Consider the following 18257-nt stretch of genomic DNA (forward strand, 5'->3'; position numbering starts at 1 on the left):
TAGTTGCTAAAACTCTTTCAGACCAAAGGACCCTGTAGACTACTTATTAGCAAAGACATCATGGTGTGAGTGCAGGATAATTCACACCAATAAAACTACAAAATCAATGATAAATTTCACTTTGAAACTTGATCTGCTTTCGTTGTAATAAAATCCAAGATTGTACGTGTTATTGCTAAAAAAAAAAGAAAGCAAAATTCCACATCAAGCAGCATGTATATAAATCCTCTTCTACGTAAATTCACCTTGTAGACATATAAATTTCGTTGCATACAAATGATGCATCACAAAGCTTCATGTGACATATGACTCATCACAAATAGACAAGTCATCAATGACATATGACACAAATTAAGCAAATGAAGTACAAAAACTTCCCAAAATTCGGCAAAGGGGAGGAAATCTCCTTCAAAACTGGCAAGGGGTTCAAATTGCTCCCAAAACCAGAAAGAAAGCTAAAGCATCTTCATAAAACAAGCAAGAATTGAAGATTGCTCACAAAATAGGTAACAAGCCCTCTAGAATTCGGCCAAGATAGGGTAAAGTGGTTGAAACAAGACACAAAACATGCCTAAATTCTCCTATGGACGAATCAAGATATAAAACAAAGCCAAATCCACCCAAAGGCATGGCTTTGGAAGTTTATTAATACAAGGACCCAAGACACACATAAGGGTAGAACTTCCTACATCCAGAAGAACCTTTGCACAAATCTTTGAAGACTAATACGCTGCCAAAGCTCTCTTCGAAGAACGTACAACCAAAGTCGAAGCTTTCCTTCAACCAAAGTCAAAGCATTCACTTGAAGAATAAGCACTTGTACCGATTCCTTCAAGACTTTGTTACAAGCTCAAAACTTGTAACAACGTTTGATTCAAGATCAAGTTGTCAAGACTCTTGAATCAACGAAATCCTGCATCAACACCATCTTTGCCGCACCTTGAGGTGAAGACCATCCACGCATCGTTTCAAGCTCAAAACTTGAAGCAATCGTTCAATCATTCGTTCGAGATCAAATCATCGCAACCTCTTGGATCAACAACCTACGCATCTACATCAAATTTGAAGACTGAATCAGAGGAAAACTGTAAACAGAGATTGTAACCTTACAAATTCATTAATACAAATCTACTTTGTACACGTGTTCTCGTTTCATTCGCTATATAATATTCATGTTTACAAATTTGGCACTCCCGATGGGATCTCTCTGCCTCTCATTTTTGTTTTCAAATCCACAAAAAACACAAATGGCATCAAGAAAGGATCAAGCTGTTCTAGCTACCAACGCGAAGAACAGGAACATCCTTGCCGCAAGTGGTTGCACTTTGGGTGTCACAACCTGGAGCAAGGCAAGAGCTCTCTCTACCGTGCCCTCCACTCCCACATCAAACTTGCCGAAGGAGCAAGAGCACCCAAGGCACGAGCCTATGATCACCTTGGCCTCGCTAAGGGTGCCAAGAGAAGAAAGCTCGAGGAGGTATTCTTAGTCTTTGACTTCCGATGCCGACTCAAGCAGCAGCTCGTATCCTGTAGCCATGCAAGTTATGACTATTGGTGCAACTTCAATCAATGAGCACCTGGCACAAATGAACGAAGCAATCTCAAGGCTGACAAGAACCGTGGAAGAGAAGGACTTGCAGATTGTTGCACTTGTCAACCATCTGGAGACACAGCATAACGAGAAGGCTGACCACGACCCAAAGGTTGATTTGCAAAAGCAGGAAACCAACGAAAAAAATGAGCCTCTGGTGGAAAAGGCCGTGGAGAAGCTGGAGGTGGACCAAGCTACAACACTCATGGGATCTCCCTCTATCCAACTGTTGCAAGAGATGATCACAAGCACGATCAAGGCGATATACGAAGGAAGCTCACATGACTTCGTACTGTACTCAAAGCCATACTCCAAAAAGATTGACACCTTGAGGATGCCAAGGGGTTATCAGCCGCCAAAATTCATGCAATTTGATGGAAAGGGCAATCCTAAACATCATATTTCTCATTTCATCGAAACCTACAACAATGTTGGGACAGAGGGAGACTACTTCATCAAGCAATTCGTACGCTCACTAAATGGTAACGCCTTTGACTAGTATACCGACCTCGAGCCCGAGTCCATCAACAGCTGGGATCAGCTTGAAAGGGAATTCATCAACTGCTTCTATAGCATTCGTCGCACCGTAAGCATGCTGGAACTGATGAGTACGAAGCAGTGAAAGGACGAACCTGTCGTCGACTACATCAATAGATGGCGCTCATTAAGTCTGGATTGCAAATATCTGCTTTCTAAAACCTTTGCCATTGAGATGTGTGTTCAAGGCATGCACTGGGGGTTACATTACATCCTCCAAGGCATAAGTATTTTTGCCCATTGGCTCCCTCTTGTAATTCACTCTTCATGTGTGAGTGAGATCATAGAATCCAATACAGCATAAAAGAGCAACGACTCCTGATTTTTGTCTCTGCAATTCACTCACTCACTCACTCTCTTTCTCTCTCTCTTCATTCCCTTTGAAACAATTCCCAGATTCAAAGGTTTAAACCTCCAAATACTAACATGAATTACATCGTATAACAGCTCAAATTTGGCAGACTGGCCAAGCAATCTAAAATCTATAATTACATCCTATTTTGCATCCCAACCTTGCATTAGTTAGGAGTAGGAACAACCATCTTTTCGGCTTACATGGCAAAGCTTTTCCAAGCAAATATTTGAATCAGACTCCACATTTGAACAAATCAACCAAAAGTCGTATTTTGAAGGCGGATGGATACTTGCGAGCAATATTCGATATTTGTCCTTACCACAAAGGGATTGTGGGTGCTCCTTTCACAGCTGGACATCACCATCAATCATTTCTGCTTTTATACGTACGTCTTTGATCAAATATTGGATTACCATGTATGATCCCAAACGGAAGAAAACATAGGCCACTTTATTTCTTATCTTTATAACAATAATTTAGTTCTAAACAATATTTGAGGCAGTAGTTCTAACAATAATCTTTCATCTCTGTTATGTTAATTAATGCATAAGTTCCTAACACTTGCAACTAAAATAATAAAAGATAAGGAGTTCTTATTTAAATTAATAAATAATTTCATGTTAAGGCATCTAATTTCTTCTTCAACTTCATGTTTTGGCTTCTCATCATCATATTATTGTGGCCTTTGAGTTTTTATTGGGATCTCTTTGAGCCACTTTAGCTTTCTAGCTGCTGGCATCAATGTAATGACACGTTTATGAGTTTATTCAATCAAATTTATCTTCAGACGGAAAAAGAAAAATCTGAAGTTAATAAATACAACTGACTTAATCCTAATATTGAAAATATTATGTATTCTTAATAAAAAAAATGAAAATATTTTGGATAACTATGGCTTGACACTAGTTGTTTCTTGTTTTTTAAAGAGAAAAAAAACAAAGATGAAAACATTTTGTAAACGCAATCAAATTACCAAAAGAATAAGCTTGTCTCACTAGATATGATGCGACGAAACTTTAGTCCACAAATCATCTCCATAGCGTAAAATGGCAGGTTTGTGACAATATTAACCCTAACCGTACCTCACAATTTTTATTTGATTACACTAGCATCCCTTGATGTTTTCCGTGTGGGTAATGTTAGGGAGATTAAATTTATAAACTAAATGATATGTCACCAATAGGAATGAGCACATTTATTAACACTTAAGTAATAAATCAATCATCAACTTCCTTGCCTTTTAGTTTCCAAAATTTTGTCTACAAATTTAATCTCCTAGTATTACCCCTTCCGTGTTCACACAAATCCCTTGAGGTTTATAATAATACCCCTTGAAGTTTCATATTGTTTCCATGAAGCCCCTTCCGTGAAAATTTCATCCAAAAATGGATTATATCATTAAAAAATTCTCCACAAATTTCTTGTAGTTAATCACATAGATTTCACATAACTCTTCGCATTCATTGTTTTTTTTTCCACAAAACTCCCTGAGCTTTTGTAAATAAGAACTCCTAAAGTTTTAAGATTCTTTCATATATAAATAATTAATTATAATATAACGTGACATAAGTTGTTCAAGAGCAAAAAGAAAATCTTTTAAAGTGAAAAAAAAAAAAAAACACTTTTAGCTATTGCTATTGATGCTAGAAAATGGTTAGTCATCAAAGAACTTGTGTGGAAATAGCCAGTTGAAGCGGGTAAGATGAATCATATCCTAAGAGATAGATTGGTTCACCTGTAATCGAGCTACATCCAATGTGGTGTATTGATATTTGTGTGTGTATTACAATAGTTTTGAGTCCTTGCATATGTAGGGCAGCCTATTTCTCAAGGAAGGGCATGTTTGTGGTCTTATAGCAAAGGTGATGGCCTCTCCCAATCCAAATATATATATATATATCTTAGTCCCCGAGTCAAAATACGACTGTCGTTTGTTCAAAAAGAAAAACAAGAAAAAACAAGACAGTCGTTCATCAAACGACGGGATTGAAAACACGCCCTTATTTGTTGTTTATATGACATTTGTAAATCCAGTTGTCCTGGGTATGACTTCCATGCAAGCAAAGATAATCCAACTAAGTACTTCTTCACACAGAGAAATTAATTCACAGTTCGACTGAATTCGTAACCTCAGAAAACGCGATCACTTGATGCTTCATACTTCATATCCGATTTCTGGTCCAAGTCCGACATGACAAATGCTAATGAAAGCGGAAAGCCCTTGCAAGTTTGCAACCGAGTCCAAAGTCCACATTCTCTACTTTTAATTGAGTCCAAATTCTTCAGCCCAATTCACATACAACCCAAAACCCAACCCACAAAAATTGAAAAATATTGTGGGGAAATAGGAAAGGTCCTTTCTCGGTTTCCCAATTTTCCTGCAAAATTTGGATGTGCGGGAAAACATGTTTAGGGCTCACTGCTCTCACATGCAGACCCATCTCAATTTCTCTTATCATTCGCCCCTCAAAACCCAAATCCCAAAAATACCCAAAAGATTTGTGGTATTTGCGAACAACGGCAACGGGTTGGAGCAGGATTCGAATTCCAAGGAGAGGGTAGAAGAGAAAGGCAAAGTTGAAGGAACTGGATCCGACGGTGGTGGCAGTGACGATGATTTGGGCAAGAATCAACGGCCTTTATTCGGATCAGATGGGGTGATCTCCTACTGGACCCAGATCCTAACGACGTCTTGGCCGTCGGATTGACTGGGCTGCTGACGTGGGCGAGTGTGCGGGTGCTGTCCATCGCATTGGCTATGCTTGTTGCTGCTGGTTAGTATTCCTTCATTGCTGCTGTTCTTCTCTTCATTCTCATTACCCTTCTTTGGCTCACTCTTCCTCCAATTTTACCCCCAAACTTCTGGAAAAACAAATTAGGGGTTTTTGAAATTTAATGCTTAAAAAAAATTAAACTTTAATAAAAATCTAATGTTAAATTACATATTTATTTTAATCTTTTAATGGGTACAAAATTCAAATTTATATTGTATTTTTTTAATATTTAATAGATATCTTATTTAATGTCGTCACATAAATTTCAAATTTGTTATTATACGTTTTTTAATTTTTTAATTTTGTTTAACTTCTTTTAATCAGTGAACCTAAACGTTTGTATCATAATTTACTGAATTAATATACTAAAATGTCTATACTTAAATATATTGTAATGAATTAGTGGCACATAAGAAAATATGCAAAAACATAATTGCAGCAAAAAGTTCATATCTAAACATATTATACTAATGTATCGAAATATCCGTAACTAAATATATTGTACCAAACTAATGTACAAAAATGTCCGTACCTAAACATATTACACTAAACTAGTGTATCAAAATATCTATACATATAAAAATGGCAATTCAAACTGTTAAACTCGATAATTGTGGATAACCGTTTTAATGGAGCGGATTTGGGTATGAAAATTCCAGTATATTATTGATATGGGGAAAAACCATGAGCTTTATTTGGTTATGGTTTTAGATTTGGTTATTGGGATTCCCAATCTATATTTGTCTCTGAATTTGAACCGAATAATATATATATATATATATATTTTTTTTTATATATAATATAGTTTATAAATAATATATAGTATTATAATATATATATATATATTTATTTATTTATATTTGAGTTAACCTATACCATTATTACATATTCATTATTCATAGCATAATATATTTAGTATAGTATAATAGTATTCACCGAACCCTATACTATATTCATTATGCACCAAACATCATGTTTATAGGAGATATCAACAACCAACATCATCAATATTTTATTCAATACTCTTATTTTTGAACTCTACAAAATTCATTTATTGTTATGTTTTGTATTATTGGATGTGGTTATTTAATGACAAAATTAGTATCTATTAAATTATTGTGCATCAATTGGATGAATATAAATTTTTGTTTTTGACGAAAATGGATATAACAGTTAACTGATGGGAAATTCGTTACTCGGTTGATATGGTTATGGATAATCCTCAATGGTTAATTTGCAATTATGAATACGGTTAATTTTCGTGGTTATGAGGATGGATACAACATTTCCGTCTCCAAATCGAACCGTTGTCATCTCTATATACATAAGAAAATAAGCAAAAACATAAGTGTACTAAAACGTTTACCAAAATATTTTCTTTATTGTATAAGATACTCATAAAAAATTGGTGATGGTAAATGCCTACAAATAAAGCTAATTGATTTGAATTTCAAATGATATTAAAATGGGTAAATTACATAGAAATCCCTCAAGTTTGAGGTCTATTACAACCCCATACAATATCTTTAAAACATTTCACTTTCATACTTCACGTACTATTTTATTTCAAAATAACACATCCGTTAGATTTTCCATTCAATTGTCTCTTAAATGCTGACGTGGTTGCCACATTTGTGCTGATGTGGCTGCCACGTGGCAAAATAATAATTTTTTATACATTAAAAATATTATAATATTAACCCTATTATTAAAAAAAAAAAAGCACAAAAACCCGAACCCAGATCCCCTTCCCCTTCCCCACATCCCACCCCTTCATCTCTCTACAACTCACATTTACAAAATCCCTTCCCCCCCACCCCTACACACAACCTACCTGAATACCCACACGACCTACTACCCTCTCCCCCCCCACCTGCCTTCCCCCTTCCCCGGCGCGCGACGATCTACCTGCCTTCTCCACCCAGGAGCACGATGGTGCTCGGCGACTGGGTCAGTTTCATCACTGGAGCCCTTCTCTCTCTCTCTCTCTCTCTCTTCCTCTCTCTACTTTCTCTCTCTATCAAATACGTGTCTGTTTGAATTGGGTTTATGAATTGTATGTGAAATTGATCGAATTTATGGTTTTTTTGGTAAATTGGGGGTTTGAAAATTGTCTTTGTAGGTGGTAAAAGTGCAATACTGACAACTTTGTGTGTTGGTGAAAAGGAGAAAGGGCTTGGGGAAGGTGAGGTGGGGTGGGGGGGTTGCGGGGGAGGTGGGGGTGGGGGGGTTGCGGGGGAGGTGGGGGTGGGGTGGGATGAGGGGTGTGGAGGGGATGGATGGAGGGGTGGAGGGGACGAACGGACGGACGGGAAGGAAGAGATGGGTGAGGGGGTGGGGGTGGGATGTGGGGAAAGGGAAGGGGATATGGGTTCGGGTTTTTGTGGGTTTTTATTTTGTATTTTGTATTTTGTATTTTTTTAATAATAGGGTTAATATTATAATATTGTTAATGTATAAATTTTTTTATTATTTTTGCCACATGGCAGCCACATCAGCACAAATGTGGCAGCCACGTCAGCATTTAACAGACCATTGGATGGAAAATCTAACGGAGGTGTTATTTTGAAATAAAATAGTACGTGAGGTATGAAAATGAAATGTTTTAAAGATATATGAGGTTGTAATAGACCTCAAACCTGAGGGGTTTCTATGTAATTTACCCTATTAAATTTTACAATATTTTACATAAAATGTAATTCTGGACACCATAATTTTTTTTAAAAATGGGACATTAAATGCATATGCTAGATTAAATATAATCTAAGGATTAAAATCAGTTTTTGATCTTGTATAAGACATTTTTCTAAACTTCATCTTATTCAAAGATTAAAATCTAGTCTTCTAAACAAATTATATACTCTGTCGTTTATTGTTTTAGTCAATTAAAGGGTCGAGGTTGTTGTAACTCAAGCAATTAAGAACGTTATTCTATATACGAACCGTGTATCAAAAAAGAAAAATATAGGGTTTTTTAGTGTTGTATAAATGCAATTTGTGCTGCTGAAGAAAGATGAATGCAAATTTGTGCCGAAAAGCAATTATTTATTTGATTACTTCTAGTGCTGAACATAATAATTCACAATTTATGGTATCTTTAATAGTTTAGAACTATTCTAATTTGAAATGACGTTATCATGCCACTCAGTCACTATAGAAAATGTTTAGTTGTTGAGCTAATGCTGGGTTATGCCAGTTGGCGAAGCCATAACACATGCCCTTTGCGTCCAAGTTCAAATAGCCTGTGTAATTTGGGGATGATAGAAGATAGTCGGAAACTTAAGTTTCCGTTCACCGCAATTGTAGCGCGTGGTGGTGCGTGGGGGATTTTTGCGAATTGGATTTTTGGACTGCGAGATGTCCTCAATGTTCTGGATTTGGTTCCAAGGTCCGTTTGTTGATCATTATACAATGGTTCGATTACTTTGATTTAAAGGAAATCGTACTGGCATTCGAATTTCGTAGTTGATGTCGATTCAACCGTTGGATCGCTATGAAATTTTAACATGTTATCATGCAAGACTTACGGATCGGAAATCCGATGTACGAATCTTTTGCATTGAAGAATCTTAGATTGTAGACTCTTGTATGGTAGTCGATAATCCAACTATTGGATCATCATCAAATTTCAGTATGTTATTGTACGTATTAGTTAAGGACCTTATGAATCTATGGATCGGAAATCCGATATACGGATTTTCCGGATTGAAGGAAATCATAGATTATTGACCTTTGTAGTAGACGAAGATCTGACCGTTCGATCATTATGAATTATAATATGTTGTTGTAGGTATCATTTGAGAACCTTATAAATTTACAAATCGAAAATCCAACGTCCGGATCTTCCCGAATTGAATTTGTAAGTTTGTAGAATTTATAAAATAAAAATGACTAAATGTGACATGGAAGACTATTTTTAGTTTTTAATCTTATATACAGTATTATTGCAAAAATTATCTTATTTAGGGATTAAAATAATGTTCTTTTATTTATCAAATCATTTCCTAGGCTTGAAGAATTTCAAAGTTGAACAAAAGTACAAGTTGCTCCTTTTGGACAAAGATTTAGGATTTGAGCTAGTGTATGCGTATGACTTTGTATGAACTTGCTCCTGGAAGTTCTTCTGGTTTTTCACCCAGTTAAATAGGGGTTTTCGGGCTCGTGTGTGAATTTTGTTTTTATGGACCCTTATTTATTGTTGTGTGAACGAACTTCATGTATGATTGTTTCAACCTTGGATTGCATCTAATACATATTAGATAACTCGGATATTTCATATGTGAGTTGCTGTGTTTTTGCTTGACTAGCATCTTTGGCAGTTAAACTGTTTCTAATATCTATCTGTTGTTAAATTTGGGTTTACTTTCGATAGAATTATGAATTCTTGTTCTATTATTCCATACATAGCAAATGATTCTGCCCGGTACCAGTTTCATTTCATCTTACAGTACAATGCCGCCTCTCAGCTGGGTTTGTACCTTTTGTGGAACTAATATACCATATTACAAAAGGAAGACATAACATTAAAAAGGAGTACAAAGAAATAACATAAAACAAGCAAAAAACAACACCAAATGCATAACCTGATAGTGGACTTATGAATTTCCTATCATCAGCTTGATGGTTTTAACAATCTCAACAAACCATTCATGCTTCTTTGTGATCACCACATCAGAAAGAACAACTCCCACTACCAACCCACTTCCGAGACCAGCCAATACAAATTTCCAATCAAATTCAAACGAGCCTGAATCATTTTCTTCGGTTTTTGAAGGTGACAGGTGAGGAGCCTTAGGATCTCCGCATTTCTTTGGCAAAGGATCACCACACAATCCAGGATTTCCTTCATATGAACTGCTACCAAATGAAATAAGTTGGGTTCCATGTGGTATTGGACCTGTCAAATTGTTGTTAGAGACAATGAATATTGCAAGGAATGTAAGCTGCGTGAGGCTTTGAGGGATTTGTCCTGAAAGCTTGTTTTGTGAAAGGTCAAGTGATTCAAGCCATCTTAAATTCCCGAAAGATGATGGGATGGGACCAGTTAGGAGGTTACCAGATATATTGAATGAGATCAACCCCTCTAGGTTCCCAATAAATTCAGGAATCCTCCCTTCAAATTTGTTGCTAGAGATGTCAATCACTGCAAAGGCTTCGTGAATCTTCGGATAATGTCTCTCCACACTTTTGCTAGTTATCGTGATTGAGTAATATGTATGAAAGATTAGCTGAAGAGTAGGAGCATCGATAAATGTGTGTGCCTTCATATATGTCGACTGGTTTCGAGTGACACCCCTCATGACATTCCCGGAAAAGATGTTTTGAGATGGAAACTTGCCTCTGAAACTATTAGAAGATAGATCCAGAATTCGCAACTCAGGGAAATATTCAACATTGTCCCGAGCAGGTTCCTCTATCAGACCGTAGAACGCATTCTGGTGCATTGCCAAAAGTTTTAACTCTGGAAGAGCCCCCAACCAAAAGGGAAAAACATCGCTGAATTTATTGTATGACAGATCAATAAACTCAAGTCTTATGCAGTTCCCCAAAGACCTTGGTAGTTGCCCTCGCAATTGGTTATGACTAACATCAATCAACATCAGACTGCTTGTGTTGGTGTATGTTTCAGGAAGAAAGCCGCTGAAAGAGTTGTTTCCAATTCTTAAAACTCGCAGATCAGCGCTGAAGTTTCCGAGACAGGGGGGAAGCATTCCACTCATATTGTTGTTGGAGAGATCAAGGTGCTGAAGAGAAGTCAGACTACAGATCAGTGGTGAAATTGTTCCATTTAGATTGTTGTTTGCAACATGATAGCGAACTGTGTGTGGTGGAGGCATCAGTAGCGGCCCATGTAGCATGTTATGCTGGAGCTCTAAAACTTGTAGATTAACCCAAGGAAAGGCATTTGAATGCTGGACAATGCTTGAAAGGGAGTTGTGAGAAATGTCCATGTACGTCAAAGTCTTTGTGCTTGTGTTCAACATCCATTTTGGCACTTCACCATGCAAATGGTTGTTGGAAAGGTCCAAGTACACCAATCCTTCTTGATACTGCAGGAAACTTGGGAACTCTCTTATGTTGCACGAACCCAATCCTAGAAAGTTTAACTTTGGAAGTAGGCTTGCATTCATACTTTCTGTTTCTGTCAAAATTTTCAAACTGTTACGAGATAGTTTTAATTCGGTGAGCCCTTGTAACTTATGAAACATGTGGAACTCCACTGTACCAGTCAGATTATTATCAGTTAGATCTAACGCCTCGAGACTGATGAGATCGAATAAGGAATTAGGAATTGGACCGGTTAACTGATTCGAAGACAGAGAAAGTTTGGAGAGGTGGGTGAGATTTCCTAGAGAAGGAATTTGACCGGTTAACTGATTCGAAGACAGCGAAAGTTTTGTGAGGTGGGTTAGATTTCGTAGAGAAGGAATTTGACCAGTTAACTGATTCGAAGACAGCGAAAGTTTTGTGAGGTGGGTGAGATTTCCTAAATAATGAATTGGACCAGTTAACTTATTTGAAAATAGAGAAAGTTTTGTGAGGTGGGTGAGATTTCCTAGAGAAGAAATTGGACCGGTTAACTGATTCGAAGACAGAGAAAGTTTCGTGAGGTGGGTGAGATTTCCTAGAGAATGAATTGGACCGGTTAACTGATTGGAAAACAGAGAAAGTTTCGTGAGGTGGGTGAGATTTTCTAGAGAAGGAATTGGACCAGTTAACTGATTTGAAGACAGAGAAAGTATTGTGAGGTGGATGAGATTTCCTAGAGAAGGAATTGGACCAGTTAACTGATTTGAAGATAGAAATAGTTTTGTGAGGTGGGTAAGATTTCCTAGAAAAGGAATTGGACCTGTTAACTGATTCGAAGACATAGAAAGTTCTGTGAGGTGGATGAGATTTCGTAGAGAAGGAATTTGACCGGTTAACTGATTCGAAGATAGAGAAAGTTTCGTGAGGTGGGTGAGATTTCTTAGAGAAGGAATTGGACCGGTTAACTGATTTGAAGACAGAGAAAGTTTTGTGAGGTGAGTGAGATTTTCTAGAGAAGGAATTGGACCGGTTAACTGATTTGAAGACAGAGAAAGTACTGTGAGGTGGATGAGATTTCCCAGAGAAGGAATTGGACTAGTTAACTGATTCGAAGATAGAAATAGTTTTGTGAGGTGGGTGAGATTTCCTAGAGAAGGAATTGGACCAGTTAAATGATTCAAAGACAGATCAAGGGACGACAATTTGGTCAACTGTGAAATTTGGTATGGGATTTGGCCAGAAAATAAAGAATCAGAGAGATTAAGATAGATGAGCCTTGGCAAATTCCTAATGCTAGTAGGAATTCGAGAGGAGCTGAAGTTGTTACCAGCAAGGTTCAGCACTTGAAGCTGATCAAGCCGGAAAAGGCTGCTGTTGGAGTTGATAGAGCCCAGGAGACAGCTGCTACTAAGATCAAGGCCAATCACATGACCCGTCCTCTCGTCACACACAATGCCATCCCATGCACAGCAGTTGCCATTTTGTCCCTCAGCTGGTTTCCATTGCAAAATCTTTGGATAAGCGTCATCAGAATACAAGGCAGATCTGTTAATGATGAAGCTTTCCTTGAATTGCAGCAAGGCAGACCTCTCCTCGTCACGACAAGATTGCTGCAATGAGGAAACTGATGAGCTAACAACCATGAGATGAAACAACACAGCTTTTGAAAGTATATAACACATATTGGACACAAACAAGCACCGGCGGGATCCCATTGTGTTTTGTTCTGCACTCTTTGATATTAGCAATTTAGCATGGGAGTGAGGTTGTGAGAGAGGTTTTTTATAGACTGGTGGTAGGGGTTCCGCACCTTAGTGTGTAAAACTTTTCTAACATGAAATGTGTATCACGATTAGTAGGGTCCATTGTTTTTCCACTATCTACTACGTTGAGAAAAAAAGTTTGTACACAAGATGTAAATAAATAATTCACTTGAAAGTTTAAGTGGTATTGGCGCACATGCTTTTAAGTTCAAATGGTAATTGCGCAAAATTCCCTAAATAAAATTGATGGATATTTTTTATAAACCACCCATTAAACTTTGAGTTTTGACCCTCTTCCCCTTTTTCTAGCGGCTCGTCTCTTCTTCGAATGGGACTCTTGTCCGTGTGAATTAACCATACGATAACTCCGTAATAGGGGTTGACAATTGACTTGACTTGGGGAGGAGGAGCCGTTTGGCTGCTTCTTTGCTCCTCTGTGTTCAACTTCAGAATGCTTGCGTTCACTTCTATATATGGAAGCACTTTAGTTAGTCATCTTCATCCATTAGCTAACATGTAATTGAAGAAAGTTGAAGTTCCGCTATAAAATCAATTGGTAATAAGGGGAGTAGCCCAACCTCTTATAAGCTTATGCAAGGTCTCTCCTCCCAATAATGTGGAAAATCATTCTCAACATGCCTCCTCACGTATGACGAATTTCAAGCCTAATGCGTAGACAACAGAACCGGGTGACGTGAAGCGCGTGTGGCCGTTTGACTTCACATGTGGAATAACCTGCTTTGATACCATGAAGAAAGTTGAAGTTCCACTATAAAACCAATTGCCAATATAGGGAGTAACCTCCTCCCATCAATGTGAGACTCATTCTCAATAGTAATTACTACAAAATGAAGACATCGTTTTCTTTAAACATAGCTGCACCATCTTTCAAACATAGTTGCTGCTTTTGACATATAGTTAAGCATAGCTGCTGTGCAGCATCCTTAGATTCCTTCCATAACTGTTGCCTCACGAGAATTTTCACACGGAGGAGGGACCAACGATTTCTTGTTGCTTCTGCTTTCTGTTTCCTTTTGAATTTCAGAAAAGCCTTTTCCATGGGATTAGAATCCCACTCCAATGCTTTTTCTTTTTCTTTTAAATTCAATGAACTATTTTGAAATCCCATACAAATGCATCTTTTTGGGATGGAATCCACAAATGCATTTTTTGGGATGGATGAGTTTCACCTTTTTGGGATGGAATCCCATACAAATGCATCTTTTTCTTTCACCAAGAGTTTTAATGCTTTTAACCACCTTGGCAGCGCATCTGTGAAATTTGGTCCCGGAATTTCGTTATTTAATTACGTATCTAATTTTTTTAATTTTGTATTTCGTATTTATGTTATTTTAATTTTAATTTCCGTTAAATTTAGATTTTGAATCGTATAGTTACAAGATATGAATTTTCGTAATTAATCTTTTAAAATCTGTATACGTTTCGAGGTCACAATTAATATTTTTGAATAGAGCTCGATTCCACGAGTGCATAGCCAAAAGGCGTTTGCGAATCGGAGATATAACGAAAAGTTACGTTGAAGTCAAATATAAATAGTAATTTAGGAATTTCTATAAATGGGATTGGAAATGACCAATCAGAGAGGGGATGGTCCTATTTATTAGGGGAAAGAACCAATGAGAAGGGGAAGAGTAGCCCAGTTGGTGGATCCCACATTATCCACGTGCAACCCAGTCTCTAACCCGGTTCTTGCACCAAATTTCCAACCCTATTTCGGTGAACCAAGATGGCCCATTACCAACAAACGGCTTAGCGGCTTACCATCTTGCAACTCCATATCAACTCAAGTCGATTTGGCCCTGGTTCACGATAAACAGAGTCATTGGGCTTCCACGAGCGCATGGCTATGATCTCACTATTGCCATGACTTTCGTCGTCATCCACCACCATCATCTAACTCATCTCGACGTCAGAAGCAAGACTTAAGCAAGGATCGAAGCATTGGAGGTCAGGGGACGTCAAATCGAAGATCACACATTTCTAGGGTTTCTGATGAACTATGTTGGAATTCAGGTGTTTCCCAGCCGAATTGGACCTCGTCCCAGGTATGAAATTCATCCTTGTGACTTATTGTACCAGCCTGTGCAATTTGGGGATGGTCAGAGATAGTCGGAAACTCAGGTTTTCGTTCACCGAAACCACTAAGCGTGACAACACGTGGGGGACTTTGGTGTATTGGATTTTTGGACAGCCAGACGTCCTCAATGTCTTGGGTTTGGTTCTAAGTCCGTTTGTTGAATATTATACGATGGTTCGATTATTTTGATGTAAGGGAAATCGTACCGCCATTCAAATTTCGTTGTTGATGTCGATCTGACCCTTGAATTGCTATGAAATTTAAATATTTTATCGTGTGTAGTATATGAGGACCATAGAGACTTTGATGGTCTTGTGTTGTAAAGAAACGAGTCAAAACCTTCATGTCTCCCGTTTTTTAGTTAACGAGAACTATGCCCAAAGTATCACGGAGGAAAAGCAAGTCTTATGGAATGCTTTGTTCTTCTTCCAACAGCTCCTCGATGCTTGGTTTGGTGTTATGTTAAGTGTTTCTAGTGCTGATAAGATGCTTCCCTAGGTGCTAAGTGTTTCCCTGGGCGCTGACGAGTGTTTCCATAGGCGCTGACGATTGTTTTCCCTTGGCGTTGATGAACTGTTTTCCTCGACGTTGACGAGTGTTTCCCTAGGTGATGATGGGTGTTTTCTGCCCTGATTCTGGGGGATTTGAGGAGTATTTGTTAAACTAACAAACATAGGAAACAACTGAGTAATCACAATAAGTTATGACTTGCACAAATGATGCATGGTGTGGAAGCTAATAGCTCAATAGTTTGGCATGAGAGAGAGGTTGTTCTTGGCTGTATGGTATCGAAGTAGCTAATCTAGGGTTCTAATGGTTTGGTGGTCTTACAGGAGTTAAAGAAGATTATTGGAAGGCTGAGGATGAAATGAAGAATTCTCTACAAAGAATTAGTGTTTCCTACACTTTGAGGAAGCTTGCTCTGCATGGTGCATTATTTCCCTTGTTGTTCTTCTTCCATCACGTGGTTCTGTCTTTCTCCCCTTTACAACGTGATGTATTGTATTTATAGAAATATGGATCCTTCTAGGCTCCAGCTGGAGAACTCTTAGTTTCTTCACCTCTTCTAAATCAACTAAGTATTCCTTCATCTTTCCATGGCTGCAGCTACAAGTTTTCTTTTTGGTATAACATTGCAGGGACTAGCAGCCCCGTGAAGCCTATTTGAGCACACTTGTCCAAAGTTTCTCCTTTTCTAGACCAAGTCTCATAACACATTTCATAGACCAAGTCCCACAACATGAGTCCATCTTTAGTAACGATCTTCCCTACTTTCTCTCTTCCTTTTCCTATGTGAGCTTGGAAATAAAGGATTCCTTTCTGCACAATAAAAAGGGTTTGCAACTCTAGATAAGCATGTGATTTGGTTAGCATGGCTTTGGGTTTTGGTTATTTCTTAAGTACTCTAGTTGGTTTGCAAGGGAAAAGGTATGGCTAAAGCTGTTCTCTCTCAAGCCTTCCCACGTGAAGCCAAAATCATGGGCTTGGGCATTTGGTGCTCCCAAGTAGCCAAAAAGTCTTCCATAATTTTGATTCAAAGTAGGCCCAATGAACTTCTGTAACCATCCACACCACAAACCACTCGATAAGCCCTGTTAAGTGGCTTGGGCTTATTTAAGTAGGGCATGACTCGTATTCTAATATTAATGAATTAATATACAATACGGCTTAGCATGATAAATATGAAGTCCAATAAACTATTATTTTATTAACGTGGCATGATCGTAAATTTGCTTACTCTTCATTTTGTATTTATGCATGGATCTAAGCTTGGCTTGTGACGCTTCCACAATGATTGGGTTTTGAGACATGCTTGGGCTTGTAGGTGACATTTTTGGGCCCCAACATTAGCCCCTTAGAATATTTGGGCTATGAAAGAATTGAATTAGGCCAAATAGTCAAACCCTGGCCCAAAACTCCAAAGCATGTTCTGCTCGGTAGGACTCTTTTGTTGTGTGCAAACTGACGATAGCATGATGATCTCTTTCATAGTTTCCCGTGCTTAGCTTATTATCCTAGTGAAACTTTGGGTATCCCTGTTGATTGATATGTAGCAGTTTATGTTCTTCTTTTCTTAAGGCAGATCCCCGTTCTTTCCCAACTTCCTCTTGTTGGTTTCCTTAGGGAAATTAGGCTTGTGCTTCCTGCAGTGGAGTTTGTATAGGTATAATGACTAGCTCGGCATGATTGTAGTTAGCTTGACATGATTAATTCTTCATGTGTTTATTAGCTTGCTTTTGACAAGGCCATCCGTAAGGCATGCTTCATGTTCCCTTCAATGGTTGTTTAAGTGCTTATGGACATGGCAGGAAATGAGAATTATAGGATGGATGCATGTAAGTTCCCTTGATACCATCTTTGTAGGCATGGCACTCTAGCAAAAGTCAGTAGAGCTTTCACGCTATAACAATTTCCTCCCTTCTATGCTTGGTTGTCATAAAATCCTTGGCATGTCAAGCTTTGGCTATAGTAAAGCAAGTTTGGGTCATAACGATCAAGTTTGCTCATGCAAAAAGTTTACATTGTTATTGTAAATATTTGCTTGGACTATCTTAGGAAAGCATAATTTTGAATTTTGAATATGATTTCTGGTGAAAATGGCAGGTAGAAAAGGTAGTCACATAAAGTAATTGGTGGAAATGGTTGCTTTAGATACGAAGGCATGAGGCTGCTTAGCATGTAAAATGAGTGGAATCAGTTGGATAGGGAAACAACTAAATATAGGCAGGGAAATGACAGTTATAGTAAACAATCGACATATGAGTTCACTACATCACGTACCAAGTGGGCATGGTAAGCATTGAAACCATGAAATAAAAATGTGTGATCATTTATAGAGCGAACAATGCAAGTCTTAATTATTCAACGATAATTAGACATGATAAGTATGCGTGGAGAATGAATTTACGCAGGCTTCTGCACTTTCTTGACAAAACAAACTAATACACTCTGTTGATGCACAAAATCAGTGAGGACTTTGGTACAACAGAAAGTGTCAAGTTTGTGATCTTCGCTAGATTGCTCCGGTCACTAGTGTGGATAAGTATGTAAATGGATAGAGACAGGGAAGCAAACACAAGATGTACGTGGTTCACCCAGATTGGCTACG

General features: G+C 38.0%; 1 protein-coding gene across 8 annotated transcripts in view; it reads right to left on the reverse strand.

Annotated features, from left to right (window-relative positions):
* LOC126630358 (receptor like protein 22-like) overlaps positions 1-13219 on the reverse strand; it is a 126042-nt gene extending 112823 nt beyond the window's left edge. The window contains exons 1-2 of one of the 8 annotated variants that reach the window (XM_050300461.1): positions 12214-13106; positions 10155-11868 (exon numbers count right to left, since the gene is read on the reverse strand). In XM_050300461.1, the coding sequence (XP_050156418.1) occupies positions 10155-11868; positions 12214-13002 (2503 nt within the window). In that variant the 5' untranslated portion in view covers positions 13003-13106. Of the gene's footprint in view, positions 1-10154 lie in introns of all 8 variants that reach the window. The other 7 variants (XM_050300458.1, XM_050300459.1, XM_050300457.1 and 4 more) reach the window with 7 other exon arrangements.
* Positions 13220-18257: the final 5038 nt, after the last annotated feature.

Source organism: Malus sylvestris, chromosome 7 (assembly GCF_916048215.2).
Source record: "Malus sylvestris chromosome 7, drMalSylv7.2, whole genome shotgun sequence".
Classification (NCBI taxonomy): domain Eukaryota; kingdom Viridiplantae; phylum Streptophyta; class Magnoliopsida; order Rosales; family Rosaceae; genus Malus; species Malus sylvestris.